At 35.9% G+C, this 20,052-nt stretch overlaps 1 protein-coding gene and 1 long non-coding RNA gene across 4 annotated transcripts; one reads left to right on the top strand and one right to left on the bottom strand.

The window, feature by feature from the left end:
• Window positions 1-162: 162 nt before the first annotated feature.
• On the top strand, window positions 163-1,214 carry LOC135597021 (uncharacterized). 2 transcript variants are annotated; one of them, XR_010481090.1, is made up of 2 exons: window positions 163-484; window positions 924-1,214. It is a non-coding gene; the product is annotated as an uncharacterized LOC135597021 (long non-coding RNA). The 2 variants fall into 2 exon arrangements; XR_010481089.1 differs by having other exon boundaries at window positions 911-1,214.
• On the bottom strand, window positions 702-18,929 carry LOC135597020 (uncharacterized). Of its 2 annotated transcripts, none has more exons than XM_065089403.1 (15): window positions 18,741-18,929; window positions 18,083-18,187; window positions 17,936-18,004; window positions 15,259-15,348; window positions 15,086-15,169; window positions 13,486-13,650; window positions 12,233-12,420; window positions 11,201-11,273; window positions 8,346-8,399; window positions 7,812-8,069; window positions 5,299-5,505; window positions 5,093-5,196; window positions 1,919-2,063; window positions 1,540-1,674; window positions 702-1,099 (listed from the first exon to the last, which is right to left on the bottom strand). In XM_065089403.1, exons 1-15 carry the CDS (start codon window positions 18,849-18,851, stop codon window positions 926-928), a joined length of 1,962 nt encoding a protein of 653 aa, XP_064945475.1. In that variant the 5' UTR covers window positions 18,852-18,929; the 3' UTR covers window positions 702-925. The 2 variants fall into 2 exon arrangements, with proteins under 2 accessions (XP_064945475.1, XP_064945476.1); XM_065089404.1 differs by having other exon boundaries at window positions 17,936-18,000; window positions 18,741-18,880.
• Between the last annotated feature and the right edge of the window lie 1,123 nt (window positions 18,930-20,052).

Below are 20,052 nucleotides of genomic sequence, written 5' to 3'. Positions count from 1 at the left end.
GATGGGCCAGTCGTGAACCAAAATACTTTGGTCCGATGCATGTTACCTATATGTCAGAATGCCTCGGAGACTTTAATGATAGCGATGAATGCCATGGCCTTGACTCGTTGATCCATGCTCGCAGGTCATGATGCTTGCCAGTTCGAATCGCTGCCTTGAGGCAGCTGAGGAGGGAACTCGATCGCCGTGGTGGAGTTTGTCCGAATAATATGCTGCAGGTCTTGACATCTGCCATCGGAAGTTGGAAAGGAAGTCCTACCATAGCCCATTCAGGTCAGATGTTTGCCGTTCCAAATGACAAAGCCGAGTAGAAATTGATTGCTGTCAAACTTCACTAGTCAGTTGAAATTATTGGTTTTGCAAGCCATTTCTCTAATCTAAACTCTCACTTTATCTTGACAAGGCATAGCCACATCAGCTTGACAAGACATCACGACCTCATATTTCCTGACTAAGATGTTTGCTACTGGAAGATTCTAGAAAGGTATATAGAGCTGAGTTTGTGCTTTTATTATATATGAACATAAATATGGTAAATTATATCCAAAAAAAATATTGAAAGAATGATTGCAAAAAACATCGTTTTCAGAATTAAATGCAGACCAAATTAATCCGGTGAACGTTTCCTCTCATGCGCACTAAACCTACTACAATGAACACATTTTATCGCACAGATAATATTGTAAGTTTGACAAAAAATATAGAACAGTTAAGGGTGCGTCAATGGTAAGCATTGTTGTGTTGTGATGTGTTCTTAAGATCAGGCAATGACCTGATATCATAGATATTTTTTTACATTTGTTTATGACAATCAAAGAAAGAAAACAATATAGGAATAAAGTGTTTTCTGTCCTATGCCTACATAAAAAATTAAGATATTTCTGAACATGCACAGAAAACAATCGTGCAGATTTTTTTTTCAGATTCAACTCACATACTCGGATGCACTTGAGTACTCCCCATGTTCTTCGAAGTATTCAATTAGGCGCTTCAAGAAGTTGTCATGACTAACGGTATCGGTGTCGCATACAAGACAACACTGTCTTCTGGCGCGTGTCACTGCAACGTTCATTCGCCTATGGTCGCTCAAAAATCCAACCTGAAAACATGGAAAGTGATATCATGTAACAGAATGCTCTTTTCTACTGGCAAGTACTATTGAACAACCTGGAAGATAACAGCTGTCCAGCTGAGTAAAGGGGTTAGCTTCTCTACCATCAGATTTAATTTTTGAAATCCCTATGAAATATTTATTTCTTGGATTTTAGCAACCCACTAATGCAGAATACCACAGCTCAGTGCCCAATGTCAGGCACAACTCTTGCAGATAGGGCACATCCATAAGCACTTGACCCACCAACTCTCACCCTCTAAATGTGCACCATATCCGACTCATGTCTCATGATAAATAGAGCTATTCCACATGAGATATTGGACAAGCTTGCTACCCATTCTAGGGAGCACTTGAGTTTAAAAGTAATTGAAAAGCTATGATGCATGCATGCCAACAAAAGTCATGGCAAGTCTTTCTTAAGATACCTCCTTTTTTGAATTAGATCGAACCATTGAAATGACAATGGCTTCTTTCTCCCGGCCTTGGAACCCATCGACTGTTGAAATTTCTACATCCTTCAATATGTTTTCTTTGCTCCTCATCATTTTAAGATAGGTCACCTGTAAGCGTATGTAATCCAATTATTATCCAAATAAACCAGCTAGCAGAATGAAAGCATCACATGTAACATGAAGCAAAATGGAACTAGACATGGCTTTGTCAAGATGGAGAGGATAGCGAGGAATCTGAAAACTAAATTGAAACCATTAAATTCGGATTGCAAATAGAAACTGACCATAACAAGATAGGAACACTAACCAGACATCACATAATGATGAGATTACATGAGGGAAAGAGTGAAACCTGTGCAGCATACGGAGTGATTATTCCAATATCAGATGCCTGAACACCACATTCAATAAGCTGCTTTGCATGAGCTATAGTAACTGCAGCCTCTCCCTCATTCATAGTGCTTTCTTCTTCGTCTTTCTTCTCATCCATGTCACACCTGTACCACAGTACAAGTATTCAATACAAAAGATCCCCTGATACAGACACACAGTAAAAAATATTAATCAACATATTGAGAACCATAGTATAGAACAATTGAAACTGAAAACCAATGACTTCAAAAAGTTTGGCTGGATTTGATAGATATATCAACAAACTAAAACCTGACTGAAAATTATGGTCACAACTCAACTGTTTTCAGAACATGGCGAGTTTAAGGTACCATCTGCTTAAACTACAACTTCAGTAGTCTCTAAGTGTTGCCATAGATCTTGTTCCCATGTATGGACAAAAGGATAAGAAGTTCCTTTTATTTTTTGGTGCTTGTCAGCTTTCATTTTTCTCCTTTGCTTGTTTGAAGCGATATCTCCACTATATTTTCCTAATAACAAACAAGTAGGAGTATTCCAAACCACCATTCAAAACATGATAATGCAAAGGAAGCCATGATTATCCATTACTATAATGATATGCCAGAAGTTGAAACAAAAAAACATATTACATATTTAGGCATGACCTTTTATATGTACATTCATCTGAAATGGCAAGTTTGACCTGTTTAAGTAACAGGAACATAATCACGTATAAACAGACACCGTGAGGATAACATTGTCATATTGCAATTTACACGGTGCTCTTGATGAATTCTATCAACAACCGTGGAAGATTTTTCCATAACACTGAAGGATATTAATTATTATAACTTCTTAAATAAAGCATTAGGGTAGGTGTATGATAAGTTGTTTAGCTAGGAGGCTCAGATTCGAGGATAAGTTGTGCCTTGGGATAGGTTTGGTTAGCTTGGGCTTGGACAAGCTCCAACAAAACCAAACGTAGATTGAGTTGCAAGGGTAAAATCAGTGAAGGTTCAATCTTCAAAATTTTGAGCCAACAGCAAGCACAATAGTCAAGCATTTCCGTTAAAATAGTTAAACAATTGTAGAGAGATTAAGAAGGGTAGAAGTTGTCAAAGCTAGTGAATGAGATAAATATGGAGAGGGAACAGCAAAACAGAGGTCATTCTCCAGAAAAACACAAAAAGAGACAAAACATGATGAACAAGGGTGGTGGTGTCACTTTTGTGGTTGTGAATTGCAGCTACCAGTGCAAACTCAACATAGCCTTGTCATTCAGATTCGATCAAGGCATCATTGTCTCCCTTTTCTTGTGACAATATTTTACAAAAGAATAATTTCCAATATTCTGCATACGGGATTGCCCATAATACCCACCACACAAGCCACATGCCAAAAGCATATGTGATTGTTCTCAAGTTCAGTAGTGCACTTGAGATTATTCAATTTATATCAGATGTGAATCAAGGGAAAGTGAAAGACCAAAGAATATGCTAGAACCAATAGAACAATGGAAGAACATGATTATTCTCAGGCAGATAAAAGTTAAGCAGCCTTACATGGCAAATGTAGGTAAAAAGTTCCATGTAGTAAACCAAAATATGTGAACTTACAGCAATGCTAATTGTTCTTACAGGCAAGGTAGGCAATACCGAATGATACCGCCCGATACGGGCGGTACGTACCAGTCCGACGGCATACCGGTACACGGACCGCCCGCAACCGGGCAGAACGGTTAAAAGCGCCCCTTATCGGACGATACGGGGTAATATCAGGCGGTAACGATCGAAATTTCGACCGTTACCGCCTGGCACAACTCGGTAACGGTCGAAATCGACCGTTACCGCACTGTAACAATGCTACAGTGCTCCAACGGTCAAATTGACCGTTACCTCACTATAACAGTGCTACAGTGCTCCATCATATTATGGAGAATCATACGGGCAACAACAGTGGTGATAATTTGTCATCCTTCTCTGAGCAACAGTATGATACAGAGCAGCAGATCAGTAACGAAAGTAGAAGCTCTGACATTCACTAATATATACCGCAAGAGCTACCTCAGACAAATATGATTCATGACGACCAGCCTACGATCAGCACCACATTGATGCATCAATGGCATACAATGTATCAATACACTATGTCATGGGATCAATTTCATTATTGGGTCCAACAAACATATCATATTGATATGCAGATGTATAGGATCGAGGACCCCGATCCACCACCCATGGAGGCCCGTCATTCATTTTGGTGGTAGAATCAACAATCTGGTATATCTACATATGTGATTATTTAATTCATTTGAATTTTAGAATTTATATTGTAACAAAATAGTCTAACAATTCAAATGATTTTTCTGTAGATATTTTAATATTTACATAAGGACAATCCATAACGGACTGAAATACGAACCTTGAACAAGACTTCCTCAAAGCCCGAAAAAGATATATGATACTATTCTTACCTAATTTATATTGATTTTGCTAAACTTATACTATTACTATATTTATTTCTAACTTAAAAACCCTATCCTAACTTTTTTTTTATTTTCAGGTATTTTCGGAGGGTTTTACACCCTAAATTAGGTGTACCGCTCGGTACACCGTACCGTACCGAGCCAGCCTCGAAACGCTGATACGGTACGGTATTGCAGACCTTGCTTACAGCAATGCTACTTACATGAACACAAATAGATTAATTCCATCAATATCTAGCATATCAATGACATCACATGGTCGCGAAAAAGTATGCAGTTTTGTCCTGCTAAACACGGATTAAAATCTCAGCCCAATACTGGAAACATACCAGACCAGTACAGTAATGGTGCACCAGTTGCTATACCAACCTATACCGCCTAGTATTATTGAATAGAATAATAAAAATAACAAGAATGAATTATATTATACCTGGTATTCAGGTATTGAGCTATAGGTTCCAACACCAATACTTGGTTGGACTAGTAAATATCGATCCATGCCAATCGGTAGCATAGAGATATGAAAACTAGCTACCAAACATGGTTAATCATCTCGAAGTGCAACAGATAAATTTTCAAGCAATTATGATGATTCATTCCAAGCAAACTGTACAGTGACTATATGTTAATCTGTTTTGTTGTTCACCCGATCAACATTTACAAAAAAGTAATGGCAGAAAGAACACTTGCCCTGCTGTATCTATAAGAAGAAGGGTCGGTGTTGTTGATGATGAACTCTTCACACCTTCAACATCATGGAGCATATGTGCAGCTACACTAGAGTGGGCTTTCACCTGACATTTGATGATTTTATTAAAAAAAGCCATAAGTACTGAATTTCTTATCCCATATTTGTCAAGATGGAAAGAGCCAAAAAAATGAATAGGTTGAGCTACCTTATTATCGTAGAATTCTTTAGATGACCAGTTCATAATAAGCTCATGCATTCGGTATTGGACCATGAGCATAGACATGACTTCCTCCCCGTACAAGCCTGCTAAACGTTCAAAGAGGGTTTTCCCTAATCCCTTCCTCTCTGCTTCTACACTTTGGATTGTAGGGGGAAGCTGAAGATGGTCTCCTGCAAGCACACACCTTGGTCCCTGCAACAGCACAGCAGAATTATTTATTTATGCACCCTGATAATCCAAGTAGTTACATTCTATCCTAGGATATCACGATCCACCTAGAGTACCTATAAAATAGCTCACCTTTTTCATGGTTTCTTGATAAATATAGAGCTACTGTGTAAAAGATATATTATCTATATTACTATATAGATGTCCAAATTTCCAAGAATCAAATGTATTTGTCACCGTCTAATTTCGTTGTTTGCATTAACTCTCTGACACTACTCACACAAGCATATTATCTTTGTTCTACCATTCGTGAAGGACAAAGAGTGGCATTTAACAAAGAAAGATTCATAGAATACATGACCAATCTCAAATTCAGTGGACACCTTTAAATAAATTTGTCTAAGTTTGTATTTCCAGTAACTAACACTTCACACACATTATAATTAGAGAATTATCTGAGCTACAATAAGGTCTATAACTTTTTTCAAAACTTCAGGTGAATAAGTTTAAGGCTTTCGTATAACATCTATAAAATAGTTACGTACTATATTAAAATATTTGTATAATATGGCTATTATTTATTATTAAACAATATTATTTTTATTGTCCTTCCGTAAAGTTTCTATAGCTTACATTTTGTTTCAAGTCCTCTTAGAAAGTTATATGGAGGAAAATATTTAAGCATATAATATTTTTATTTTTATTTTCTCATACTTACTTTCCCAAACTTTTTTTCATTGTTTTTTATATATTTAAATTTAAATTATTTTCAAATAATTCTGATTCTATTGATATATCCACCAATTTTTTATTCAAGATCATATCATTCTCGATCACAGCACTGACAATGATTTTGTGAAGTAACCATTGTGCTTGCATATCATGATTAACGTAAGTAATTAAATAGCATTCAAGAATTATTCATCAAAAAAGAGTTTCTATCTATTAATATAGTACTTCAGAAATATAGATAAGTTATCAAAAGTTTGCAATATACAACATGAAATTTTTTTAATTTCATTAACCATGATTTCATGCTTAATAAAAACAATTCTATCAATATATCAAAATATCTCTTCATTATAGTTACTAAAAAAATCAGTTTCCAAAGAAGACAAACTTCTTCGGCAAGAAGCATCCCCAAAGTATCCGTGAACTATCCCTAAGTATCCTAAAAGTAATTAGTCTTTATAATAACAATTTATAAGCACATACATACAAGAGTATCTAAAACATAATATGGATATGGCAAGCAATTCAAAATTTTAGTATTTCATAGACTCTGGGAGTAGTAAATCTTTCTTTTTCACTCACAATACACTGTTATTCTCAGGCTATAATTGAATAACTTACCTCATTGACTTGTACTTGTTGATTGAAAATTAAGCCAATATATAAAAGTCTTCAAAAGCTCACAGCTGTGACTGTGTATATTCAGACAGGTCAATTGATCTTCCTTCTGGTCCTATCATCAGACAACTGCTAAACAGCTGTCTAGATTTATGCTCATCTTTTACCTTGCATGAACTTAATTGCATCAAGAACAAAAGTATGTATGCAACCTTAACCCTGGAAGTAAAGAGATTGTTTCCATCTCATGAACTCTCATCACCCATGTTGCAAAGGCAACTTCATTGGTGTTTCCATATCACGAACTCTCATCACCATGTTACAAAGGCAACTTCATTGTGATGCCAAGGCTCACCTTCAACATGTTAAACAACAACCGATATATCACTTTTCAATATTCATGCATAGTGCAGAGAACCTGCCAGTGTATGTCCAATAGTGTAGTTATGCACATGGTTACATTCAAATGTATTTAATAATTTTAGAAAGGACCTTCCATGTCAGCAAATATTTTGTTTATGAGTACATAAGGAAACATTTTTTTATATATCATGCAACCTATTTATATCCACTTTGAAGCTCAAACTAAATTCTCATGATCCTATTCACAAGAGAATACCCATCAAAACCCCCAACTAGTAAGGCAATCTCTAACATAAAATATAGATATGAAATAAAAGGGGTGATCCAGTGCACAAGGTTTCAGCCAATATGAGTTTGGAGTGTCAATATACATAACCTTACCCCCTAAATAAAGAAGTTATTTCCAAGACTCGAATTTTGGTCATCTAGATTGCAAGAATAGCCTCACCATGACACCATGGTTCACCCTCATAGAGAGAAAAAAAAACAAAAAAAAAAGCAAAAAAAAAATGTAGGAATGTTAAATAAAAAGAACTTAAGACATGAACAATATTAAGCAAAATGTCCGGCACCATAAGAGCTACGTCTGTGGATGTAGTAATTAATGAGCAACACACCTTGAGCAATGCTATCCAACATGCTACTTCAAGTGCCTGAGCAGCTTCATCAATTATAACCAAGTCAAACGCACTGCCCTCAAGTTTGCGAGAAAATGCACCAGTCAAAGTTGTCAAAACTACATCTGCCCGTTTAATAACATCTGTGACTGCCAGCTGCTGTCTCTTCCTCTCTTCTCTGGCAAGGGTTCTAAGCTCTTTCCTGATGTCTCTTTTGGTATTTCTATCTTTAGCTTTTAGCAGCTTCCCACTCAACACCTGATAAAATGATTATAATCTTATAAAATAAAGAATAAGAAATGAACAAAAGGAGGAGTCTAAAATGGACAACTGCTGAATACAACAGAAATGTATGACCAAGTGGGGATGACCCTTGTTATTAATCTGAATTACATGCAGCTCCAAATATATACTTCAACAAGTACATAGCATGCATGGCTTCTAATTCCACAACCACAACCACAACCACAACCACAACCACAACCACAATCCTATCAAACTCTTCAAGCATACTGTTGTCAAATACATGATTACCTTCATTTCCTTGCGAATATCATTTGCCAAGGCACTATTATCACCACGCAGAACCTAGTCATGAATGGCAACAATATTTAGAATCACAATATATGGAACAAATAAAAACTGTATTCATATCTCAGAAATAAAAACTTGATATACTAATTTCCAGCTGAAGTCCTTTTTGCACGTATATTGCACTTTAACTTTTAGTTACACCAGTGCTAAAATTCATTATGATAATGGAACAGTAACTATCCACACCTCACATACAGTTGATAAGGCAATACAAGATGGGAATTCACAATTAATAGCAGCAAATATAACCATGAGTTGACAAGTAAATAGAATAAACAACTAGCATTACAGAAGAAAGAAAACAATGAATCATGAAAAAGCAAGGACTGGCCAGAGCCAACTTAAGAAGTATAAAAAGGATAAAACAAAACCTTACATAGTACAATCATTTGTAAGGATGGTTGTGTCAGAAAATCATAAGTCAGCATTAAAATATAAAACCTGAATTGAACTGTCGCTGGATCCCCACTGCAAGTAACTACTCAAACCATAATTTCAAATTCAGGAACCAGATCTATACCAATCACTTACAAGATCGGTATGAGTCCAGTTCATACCAGTACGTGCTGCAATACCGAGAAGGGAGTTAGAAGGTTACCCAGGACAACAGCAACAGGCAATGGGTAGCACAAGCAATGGGTGGGTAAGAAGGCTGATGGTAGCGAGTGTGTGTGTGTGTGTGTGTGTGAGAGAGAGAGAGAGAGAGAGAAAGAGAGAGAGAGAGAGAGTGGGAGAAGTGGAAAGGGGATCGCTGTTTAACCCTAATAAAAAGAAATGAATGGAGCTGGACCACTTGAAAAGGAACAATCCGAGTTCCGGTTCAGATCCAAACCAGAATATAGTGCCAGGTACATATCAATCAGGGTGCAATTAGGAACCTTGACTTGAACCATGATTGTCAATGCAACTAGCTATAATGGAACATGAAGTCTATATGCACTGTTCTAACACCATGCTGACACAATCATGGCAGTGGCAAATTAGAAGAAAAAGAAGCCAGTATCTGAGTGTGTGTGTGTGTGTGTGTGTGAGAAAAGAGAGAGAGAGAGAGAGAGAGAGAGAGAGAGAGCAAAAGAGAGTACATCAAGCCTCACAGTGCATGATGGATGCTACCACCATTTCCACCACCAGGAAATTGGTGGTGGTCCTAACTCTCCATTGGTAGCATGGTGTTGATTTGGTGTTCCATGTCTCCTCATATCACTGATGAGTGCTTAAAAAGAGGCCTTAAGCACAAACATACAAAAACTAATAGACATATTTTCCACCCATGAAGAACGCCTATATTACCCAGAGTGACAAGATCATTCCCTCATAAACAAAGAATGTTTTAGTCAAGTACACATTTCAGACAAAACACAAATCATGAAATAAATTTCCATCTATAAAAACCAAGGAATCCCGTTTCATGTACCAGACCCATATCGATCCCTGATCAGACTGGTAGGTACCAGTCCATACACATGTACCAGTGTTTCAAAGACGAGGAAGAAGGGAGAGAGGAAGGAACAGTGGAGGAAGAAGAAGGATGAAGGAGAAAGAGGTGGTGGTGGAGGAAGAGGAGGAAGAAAAAGAAGTGGTGGCAGTGGAGGAAGAGGAAGCGGTGGAGGAAGAAGAGGAGAGAACGGTGGCCAGCAAGTGGCAGGCGACGGGCAACAGGGGGGCTCGCATTCAGGCAAAGAGGGCTCACGAATGAGCCCTAAAAGTTTGAATGAGTCGGAGTGGACCAGTTTTAATGGGTCGGAGTGGACCACCCAAAATGAGGGTCGTTCGCGCACCGATTCATGCTCGGACTGCTACATTCCACCCATTTCATACCAGTCTGGGTGAAATGGCAGTTCTTGATCGTTGTAACATTTGTTATCCAAGACCTGAAAAGTTAGTGGTAGATACCTTAAATTGTCATGTTGCAGGAAATGGACAAAGATAAATGGAACCATATCCAAAGTTCAAAAGATCATGAATAGAAAGCAAATCCTAAAGCAAGGTGGATTCATAAAAAAAAACAAGATCTCTTAATCAAGGTTAAAAACTCGGTCCGGTGCTAATACCAGTTGGCAACTGGATCTGTACAGTCGGATGTTATTTTTACCTAAAAGTATAGACTACAAAAAGATTCAAGGACTGGAAAAGGAATTCCTATCTTAGGACAACAGATTTCGCTGCATGAGTGTTCAAGAGAGGCGGACAGAGAAAATGAAGAGGGCAAAGATAGCAGAGATAGAAAAGGGGAACGGAGACCACAAAAGAGGCAGAAAGAGAGATCTAAAGTGACGGATGTAATATCACACTAAACAAGAATAAAATAATTTACAACAAAAGCAATCTGAAAATATAAAGATCTACCTACCTATAAAATTTTCCTATATATTTTCAGCCGAGACCTATGACTTAAAGTTTTCCCAACTCAATTCTTAAACTAGAAGTAAATACATCTATACTAAGAAAATATAATGACCTAAAATAACAAGAACAATAAAAAAACATATACACTAGATATAAGTCAACCTAAATCCAAAACCAACCACATGTTACATGAGTTGTTCGCCTCACTTCCTCAGGTGTGCCAAAACATGTTCCAATTCATATGGCACGATGCTAGTAGCATTTGATGATATGTGAAATGATGAAAGAAGCAATTTCTTGTATTACAGGTCAAGAGAAAGAAAAGCTAGCAAGTTTCAACTATCTAAGAAAACAGTGGAACTCCAAAATAAGATCTCTGTATGACTGCAAAGAAATTTACACAAGCATGAAAAAGCAAGTTTTAAGAGAGGCAAGATATGCCTCGATACCTGTGCATCAAGTGCACTTTCCAAAACTTGAGGTAACAAGCGAGCAGGATGTCCCAATCTCACCAACTTTACCCTATCAATAGAAAAGTAAAATTAACTCAAAAAAAATATTATTAAGCAATTAAAAAGGGCAGCAAAACAATTAAAGGTTAATTTTATATTGTCAGTTCCATAAACAAATCAAATTACAATTTATCAGAAAATGATTATCCAATTCAAATATTCAAAATCAAGTTAGGCATTTGGTACAAAAGGGAATGAATGAGATTACTGCATGTAAATCAAGGGAGATAAAGTGGAAAGAGAATTACAATAAACAAAATGGAAAGGGAATTACAATTTACAAAGTGATTAAAGTTTATATAATATCATCAGTTCCATAAACATTCAACAACAACAAAGCCATAAGTCCCAACATTAAACATTAAAGAAAGAAAATTTCAATTTATAAAAAAGTGATATATCCTAGTCAAATATTCAAAAACAAGTTAGGCATTTGGTACAAAGGGAATGAATGGGATTAACGCATGTAAATCAGGGGAGATAGAGTGGAAAGGTAATTGACGGTGCTGCAGTCGATCAGCAAAAACCATTAATTCAGAAGCAAAATTTTACAGTATTTCAATATCTTATTTCAAAATTTGACAGATCTGTAAAACAGTAAAAGCATGCCCAGAAAATCTAGTATGCTCTAGATGAAAATTGAGATAGATCAGTGATCTTGTTAGTTATTAGTCAAGATAGTAAAGCAACATTGGGATTTGTGGAGTCAGAGGTAGCATCAATCTACAAAATAAAATTATGGTGCCACATTGACGTCCAAAGAAATGAAGCAAGCCACCTCTAGTCTAAAAATACAAAATGCCTGAAATAAGAAGTTCGTAAACAAATGAGAGGATACAAAAACTAAAAGAATGAAAACAAGTTTTTACGACTAGTGATATCCATGTGCATATCTTGACTACACGTTTGAATAAGATGGATTTGTAATTTGTGAAAGAGAACATAAGAAGATATACAATTTAAACTTACCTGAATGGAAAAAGGCGTTCAACTATGTTATCAACAGCAATATTGGAAGCAGCGCATGCAAGAATTTTAGATCCACGTTTGACTTCTTGTAATATAATCTCAATCACAGTTGTTGTTTTCCCTGTTCCTGGGGGCCCATGAAGCAAAAATACATCCTTGCAGGAAAGAGATTTCAAGACAGCATCTCTCTGCAAAATAAATTTAAAAAAAACTAGTAGCTTAGTAGAAAAAATGATAAATTAGATCTAAAAGAGCATGGAAAATGACTGATATAACATGGTATTTGGTACTGCTGATTAAAAGGAATCCTTCAAAGTGGTCAGGTCTTTAGCTGAAGCGATTAAAAATTTACTAAGGCCGCCATTGATAGGAAATAATTTTGTTTGACCAATGCAAATAACCAGATGAGATATAATTCAGCTAAGTTCATGACAGATGGGTGACTTAACAAATACAACATCATATACTGTCTTAAGTGTCATTAAGAGTCGGTATCATCTGGACCGAGAAAGAGAGAAGAGGACAGGAGCAAGCAGGACAAAGGAGAGAAAAAGAGATGAAGAACAAGAAAGGCAGTAGCTGCAAAACAAAGTAACTTGGACTTTGCAATGGCTGCAAATGCAAGCAGCAGTGGCAATGAGGTCCTAGGATTTGGAAGCAGTGTTGTAACTTTAGATGAGAAGCCGGTTGTGGTCTCAACTCCCAAGGAAGAGGAGATTCACAAGATGTTTGGCAACAAGCTCAGGAGGACAATAAGGAGGCAACAGAAGATTTTGGAAGATAATCTTATCAAGTGGGGCACCCCATTGGAACCATACCAGACAAAATTGACCATCCTAAGAAGGGTGAAAATGTTGTCCATCATGTTCAATGTGTTTTCTTAATATACATATGTCAAATATTCTCCTTTTTCACTCTTCCCTTTATATTCCAGATATCCCATTATACTCTGTCATAGAGTTACATCACATGATTACTCTCTCATCACTTCTGTCATGTCTTCTGTATCAATTATCCTATCAGTGAGTCAAGTCAATAAAATCATGTTGAAATTGTCATGGTTTCCAAAACATGAGATCAGTATGTGTTAAGGTTTCCTTAACTAAATTTGGGGCACATGAGCTGGCATTGCAATTGCTGCAAAGTGGGGGAAAGATCTTATAATACCTTGTACAGAACATTCTAAATAACAAAAATAAAGTACAAAAACATGAACCACATTTGCATGGAAGAATAACAGTGAAAAGAAACACCTGTGAATGATCAAGATTCTTGTTAAAGGGACTGAATTGAGTGGCTTTCTTTGAAACAACTGGCGGTTTCTCACCAAACAATACAGGAACCAGGTCTTCAGCTGGTCCCCTCTGTATGCCCTTGCCAAGTTGAATTAATGCATTCTTCATACTGCGATAGGTTACCTAAGTAAAGATTCAAAATATCAGTCTATAAATGAATGATAAAACTTGCAGTCCAGTACTCATGCGATTTTTTCAAATCATGTCCAATATTATCCACAACTCTTCATAAATGAAGCTCTCAGTACAAGTAAACGGTCTAAGTTTAAACTTGGTATTGAAAAAGATAAGGAACTCAAAAATATCTTACAACAAAACCATTTTCCTAGAAATACATCATTAACTTACTAATGAGAAGCAGTAGACACTTCATAGTTTGTAGAATTGATGGAAAAAAAAAAAAGAAACAAACAGGACAAGTGTCCCATCTCAAACAAAGTGAAGTATGTTTCAGAGAGAGTTATCGAGAAAGGGTATGTTTTAAAACAAAAACCATATGATAACTGGCTAACGGCAGGTATTCAAATTTCAACATAAAGCAGATTAGATTAAACTTTAAAGTAAAATATGCCAATTCCATTCACTTAATGCATCATGTTTCAGTTCATAGTTCTTTAAACAGAGAAATATATAATTGACCAATAAAGAAATCAAACTACCACTTATATAAAGGAACTAAAGAAAGACCATTATACAGTTAACGGACTATTGACCAAGAATGAAAAAAAGAAATCGTCTTATATTGAGTTCTTCTTTTTTCCTCTCTCTTTCTAAGAAAGTTGGACCATGTCCCAATGACCTCAACTTCAACAAGGTATCAGAAATAGTACATCATTTTTCACTGTTACTTTGCATTAACTCTTGCCTTTACTTGAATTTTTTTTGTGCCATACTATGATTATTTATCAAAGGACACCATCAAACCCATGCCTGGTGTCTTCTATTTCCTTGCAGATTGGAACTCCAAGCTTTAGGTCAGTTTGATGAGATGGTGCTTTCTCAGCGTAAGAACCTGCTGACCAGGTCAGATCCACCATCTCACATTAGTCAAACAACCAAAACAAGTCTCATCTTATCAGACAACTGAATGGAAATTGTAACATATGAAACATTTTTTATCGGACAACAATAATAATGATAAAGAATCATTGGAGAACAACAATAAAGAAAGTGGACAAAAAGAAGGCTAGGAACAAAAGAATTACCATTTATATATAATTTGTGTGGCCTGTTTTACAAAAGTTGACATCATAGAAAGGACCCATAGAAATAAAGTAAATAATAAAGAAAATTGAGCAAGTAATTGAATTCCTATAATAGACAAAATAAATTCACATTGCAGTTATCCATTTGTATTTATTCCTATCAAACAATGTGCTCATGAAAAAAGTTCTTAAAAAGCACATAGCTCATTAGGGTGTCTTAAAGTACATTAACCAAGAAAACTGATCTTAAACGGCATTTTGGAACTTCCTGAAACCTAATTAATTGTTGAAAGAAATGAGTAAAAAAGCATAACAGAAATCCTTGCCAACATGTTCTATAGCCAGTTGAGTACCTCATTTGCAACCTTCTCAAGACGCAAAGGGCCATTTAATCCATCTTCAGGAATATCATCGAAAGCAACAATGATGGAAGAATCCTGCTTATTTCAACAGGTCAAGACGAATAAATATAAAATGTCTTTTGCAATCCCAAATTTATCAAGCATTATGTGCTTGTGTTACATACCTTAAGGCGATAAACCACACCTTGACCAAGTAGAGGAGAACTCGAATCAGCCTTATTTGGTTTCACAATAACTACATCATGATTTGAGAACTGCATTAAAAAAATATCAGTTAAGAAACCACCGATAAGAACAATTTAGCATAACTATTATCCCACAAGAAGCCTACTTGCATAGTACAGTTTGATTTAGACTATAAAGAAAAATGAACTGGATGTGTCAACAAGCAACAGAACAAGTGGTACATTTAATGAGATGAAGGATTAAAATATTTATATATAAAGGAAACTCAGTAGACATTAAAAGTTGAAAATATGATACATCTACTATATCATGAATTCTTGCTCAAAAATTTAGAAAATTTGAAATATGTGTTGATGGTCACAAAGTAATGAGATTTGTCATGAGTCACAAAGGGAATATCTAATAATTAAAGAAATTATCACAAATTGGAAAAGGTGAAAATTAAGAATTAATTTGATAGTCTTCTGTAAAATATCTTTAGCTAGAAATAGGATGCATTGATGTGGTAATTGATGATGTTGAACAAATAACAGTGGGAGATACAAGGATGAGCTGTGAAAGTCAACGAGAAGATGCTATTCATTTTTCATGATATTATGCATTTATGCACGGATCAGATAATCATGGACAATTCCTCAGAATTCAGTCTTTGAGGGTTTGAAAGTTATGCAACATTGTTTGTCCAACTTAAATCTAGTCAATTTGAAACAAAGACTACCGGCAGTGACCTAATTTCAACTAATTGGTCAACCTTACCATCGAAATATGCTTCAACAGCCAGAATTAGTTGAATTCCTACCAATCTGGTAATTGAGTTCCAAAAACCAATGGACAATTGATACCATACATGACCCCACTATATAGACGTCGTGATAAGGGACAATAGCAGCATCCATTTTGAAAAAGATAGAGGCAAAAGCACAGAAGATCAATTGTTTCATTAATAATCATAGTTCAGTTCATGCATTAACAAAGAGACTCATCGAGTGGAAACTCCTACAACCTGGTGTTGACTCAGATTGTCCCCAACATCATCTCCTTTAAGTCTAACAGACAAAGAAAGACAAGACTCAAAAATACGTTTATATTTATCGATTAGACTAACTGTTGTTTTGTTAGCTCATCCAATGGGAATTCCATGGAAAAAGGTATTTTTGTCCTCAAAATTCTGAGATGCAGTGGTTGAGATCATTGTCATTGTGAACCATTGTACGTAATCTTACACCAAATTGACATTAAAAAAATACATATACCACATTATAAACACTACCACAAAGAAGATTAAAAAAACACCCTCTAACGTAGAGATGTTTGAACCCTTCCCCTTGACCATTGATTGAAGATGGGACACTTAAATGTTGAGAGATTCTTATGTGATAGATAAAAGGTAATATATAGTTCCTGTTGCCTTAAATTCTAAATGATAGTATTTCATAATTTATAATAAACATCAAATTATTAGTCTGATATATGTTACCACTTCAATCATGTATGCCAGTGCTAAGACAATCTGGCCACTAATAAGGACCTCTTACTTGTCCTTCATGATGTCATCAATAGATTGGAACCAAATGTCTCAAATGCAATCAGTGTGATTTATGAGGCATATGATTACCTTATTATTATGAGTCTTTTAATTCACTACACATGAACAACTGACTTTTTGGTGTATGCAACCTTTATGAGTGCTTTTCCAAAGCCTTGTAAAAGACATCGTCAAAAGGCCCTCTATTTCTTAATTGCTTTTCCACTGGAACTGCTGCCCTTGGTGACCATTTTCCTTAATAGTTGAACATTTCCATGATGCTTCCAACTATATCTTCCTTGCCATCTTTGCTAGCACCCACTACCTCCACCCTCATCACCTTTACTATTTAGTTTCAGCCACTTTCTACAAAAACATCAATCTTCTTTCCCTCTTGAAACTACACCATTTAATATTCATGTGGTTGTCCAAATTAAGGTTCTGAATATCGTACCGTACCAATGTACCAATCAACTATCGATACGGTATGCACTGAGCTGTACCGAGCATACCGACACATGGTACACTAAGGTATACCGATGTACCGCCCGTACAGGTCCTCTATTGGACCGGTACATACCGCCCATTTCGAGTGGGACAGTACGATATTGCAAACCATGGTCCAAATCCTATATGTTCCTCTCCGACATCGGCATAATCGCATCCTTCTCCTGCAACTTCACCCTCTTGTGCATCTCCAGTGTTCATTCCTACTTCTCACTTTTGTGCCTCCACTACTTAAAGATGTGATCTTCAACCATGAAGAGTGCTTGAACTGATGGTTGCTTCCAAAGACATGGTGTGTTGTAGCAATAGATCTTTCAGGATGATAAATTGGAGGAAGCAACCAAAGCCTGAAACAAAACAATTAATAAGCTTGTTTTGCATTTTTCAAAGCCAGCGGGGAATGAAAGGTGCATAACTGAAATCACATGCTACTACTGACCCTTTTTATCCTCAAAAGTTAAGTTTTCATATCTTGCATTAGACTAAAAACTGTAAATAACAAGAATTTTATAGAAATGCAACCTTAAACTGACAATATGAACATCCATTTTTTTTCTTTCACCTATATATCTATTGAGAAGTACAGTTCTATATATACATCATAGCATATAAATGATCATGACCTTGTGAGCAGGAAGCAGGTCCCCCTTGTTAGATTGGAATTCAAGAAGTACTTTGCCCATCAACCCTGTCTAGTAACGAATAATTTTAATAAGAAGTCATTGCAAAGGAAGAGCAAATTAATAAGAAAGCAGAGAGCATATACAGACCTGAGCATCCGTGCATTTAAGATTAAGAAGAACGGAGCCTTTCTTTTGAGCAACCTCCAGGCTCTTTGATGAAGCTGAACCAATAGATGCTGTTATTTCAGCTTCCTAAAGACCATAAGCAAAAACATTTCAAAATTAAGAGCTTGACAATCTCATGCGACGATAGAGGAATTTACTATAAATGGACTATCAAAAACACACAGTTTCAACTTAACGAAGTAAAGAATGCAATGGTATGATGTAACAAACCATAACTAGTAAAGAAACATAAGAAGAAGATATCAGATATGATATAATCATGTCCCGGAGGATCTTTACACGGGAAAACAACTACCTCCCCCGAGTGAATCCCATCTCACTATATTTTACATCAAGAAAGCAGCTTCAGACGAAGAAAAAGAAATGAGACCAAGAACGCGAATGGAATCACGACTTAAAGGGAAAAAACCAAACCCTAAACCCAGAAGCCATATAGAAACACTTCCATCGCCCAGAGCGTGCGGGTTGATCGGATTCAGAAACGCAAATGCGCTCACGTGGATGACATTTGACGAGAAGCACGAACAAATGAAGTGAACCGACCATCATATGAGAGGAAGAGAAAACAAGTGATACGATGGGGACAATGAACGATGGAGGAGGAAAATGAGAACAAAACCTTCTCCAGATCGATCAGAGGGGCCATGAGCGACACGAATTGGTCCACCGACATAGGAGACGAAGAGGATCGGGTGCTGTGGCGGGAAGAGTTTTCTCCGGCTCGCTCCATCGGCGGCTTCTTTGGTCGAAAACCTCAGCGGCGGCAACAGCGCCACGGCAGTAGCAGCGAGACGGTACTCCCCAATCCTGTCGTCGCAATTTAATCGTCTCGTCCCAGTCCTAACATCAGAGCCGTCCAAAGAAATAGGATTATCCAATCACTGTGCTGATCGCCCACTAGTTGTGAGCCTCAACCGTCCGATGAGCACGCCTTGTCTCCGCTATTTTTGTATTTTTGGCAAAATTTCATATTATATATATATACTAAGTTACATAATTGCCCATAATCTTAGAATATATATCCTTATTAAATGCCAAATATCATACTAATACATGATATATTGGTACATATCAAGAACATAATAATAGAAGAAGGAAAAAAAGAACCAATGGGAAAGATAATGGAATAGACATCAAATGAATAATGTCTTATTAATGACATCATAATTACCTTACAATTGTCTTTAGTCTAATATGCATCGAATGATGGCACAAAGCTATTAATATCACTCTCCACTTTAACCATTAAGACTTATTTTTTCATGTGAACAATATCCTTATAATAATTTATATTCGGATACAAAATATCATAAATGTGTACTTGTAACTATTTATCAAACTTAAATTACATCGTTAGTTTTTCTCTTAGTTTATACTTCATATATTCAGTGTCAGCTATATTTAATTCAAAACCTTTTTTTAAGTTATATCCATAACTCAGTTGTGAGATTAAAATAATTTTTCAAAGTAACAAGGAATTTTAGATATTTAAAAAATCAATGATGACCATTATAAATAGTAGTTAACTCAAATTTGGCCAACCATAATAAGAGTGCCAATTGTGAACTATTCAAATAGTTGAAAATTCTAAATTTTTAAAGGCATATATATAATGATAAGATTTAGAGGGGCAAATATCCTACTTCAAGAACTATACTAATCTTTTATTTTTTTTAATTAATAAAAAAATATGAAATAAATATTGGATGATTTAGCATCCATCATCTAGAGGTTCATAAATAACATATTTTCCTCTTTGAATGTTGTTATTGTATTCATGATTATTCCTTCAAAAAGTATGCTTTCAAAGATTTTAATCTCTTATATATGCCTCTATCTTTAATATTCATACAAAAAATTTAAATTAAGTTTATTTTGAAAAAAACAAAAAAAATATCATTGGTCTATCATTTGGTATAATAGTTGAAATA

The sequence above is a fragment of the Musa acuminata genome, chromosome BXJ1-11 (assembly GCF_036884655.1).
Source record: "Musa acuminata AAA Group cultivar baxijiao chromosome BXJ1-11, Cavendish_Baxijiao_AAA, whole genome shotgun sequence".
Classification (NCBI taxonomy): domain Eukaryota; kingdom Viridiplantae; phylum Streptophyta; class Magnoliopsida; order Zingiberales; family Musaceae; genus Musa; species Musa acuminata.
This window is presented reverse-complemented; position numbering and strand designations above follow the sequence as displayed.

Excerpts from the sequence above, each read along its gene's own strand:
- LOC135597020 (XM_065089403.1), bottom strand. The coding sequence starts at position 18,851 with ATGGAGCGAGCCGGAGAAAACTCTTCCCGCCACAGCACCCGATCCTCT. Across the intron at positions 15,170-15,258 it reads GTGTGGTTTATCGCCTTAAG|GATTCTTCCATCATTGTTGC; the intron begins GTATGTAACACA and ends TGAAATAAGCAG. Across the intron at positions 8,400-11,200 it reads AAAGTGCACTTGATGCACAG|GTTCTGCGTGGTGATAATAG; the intron begins GTATCGAGGCAT and ends ATTCATGACTAG.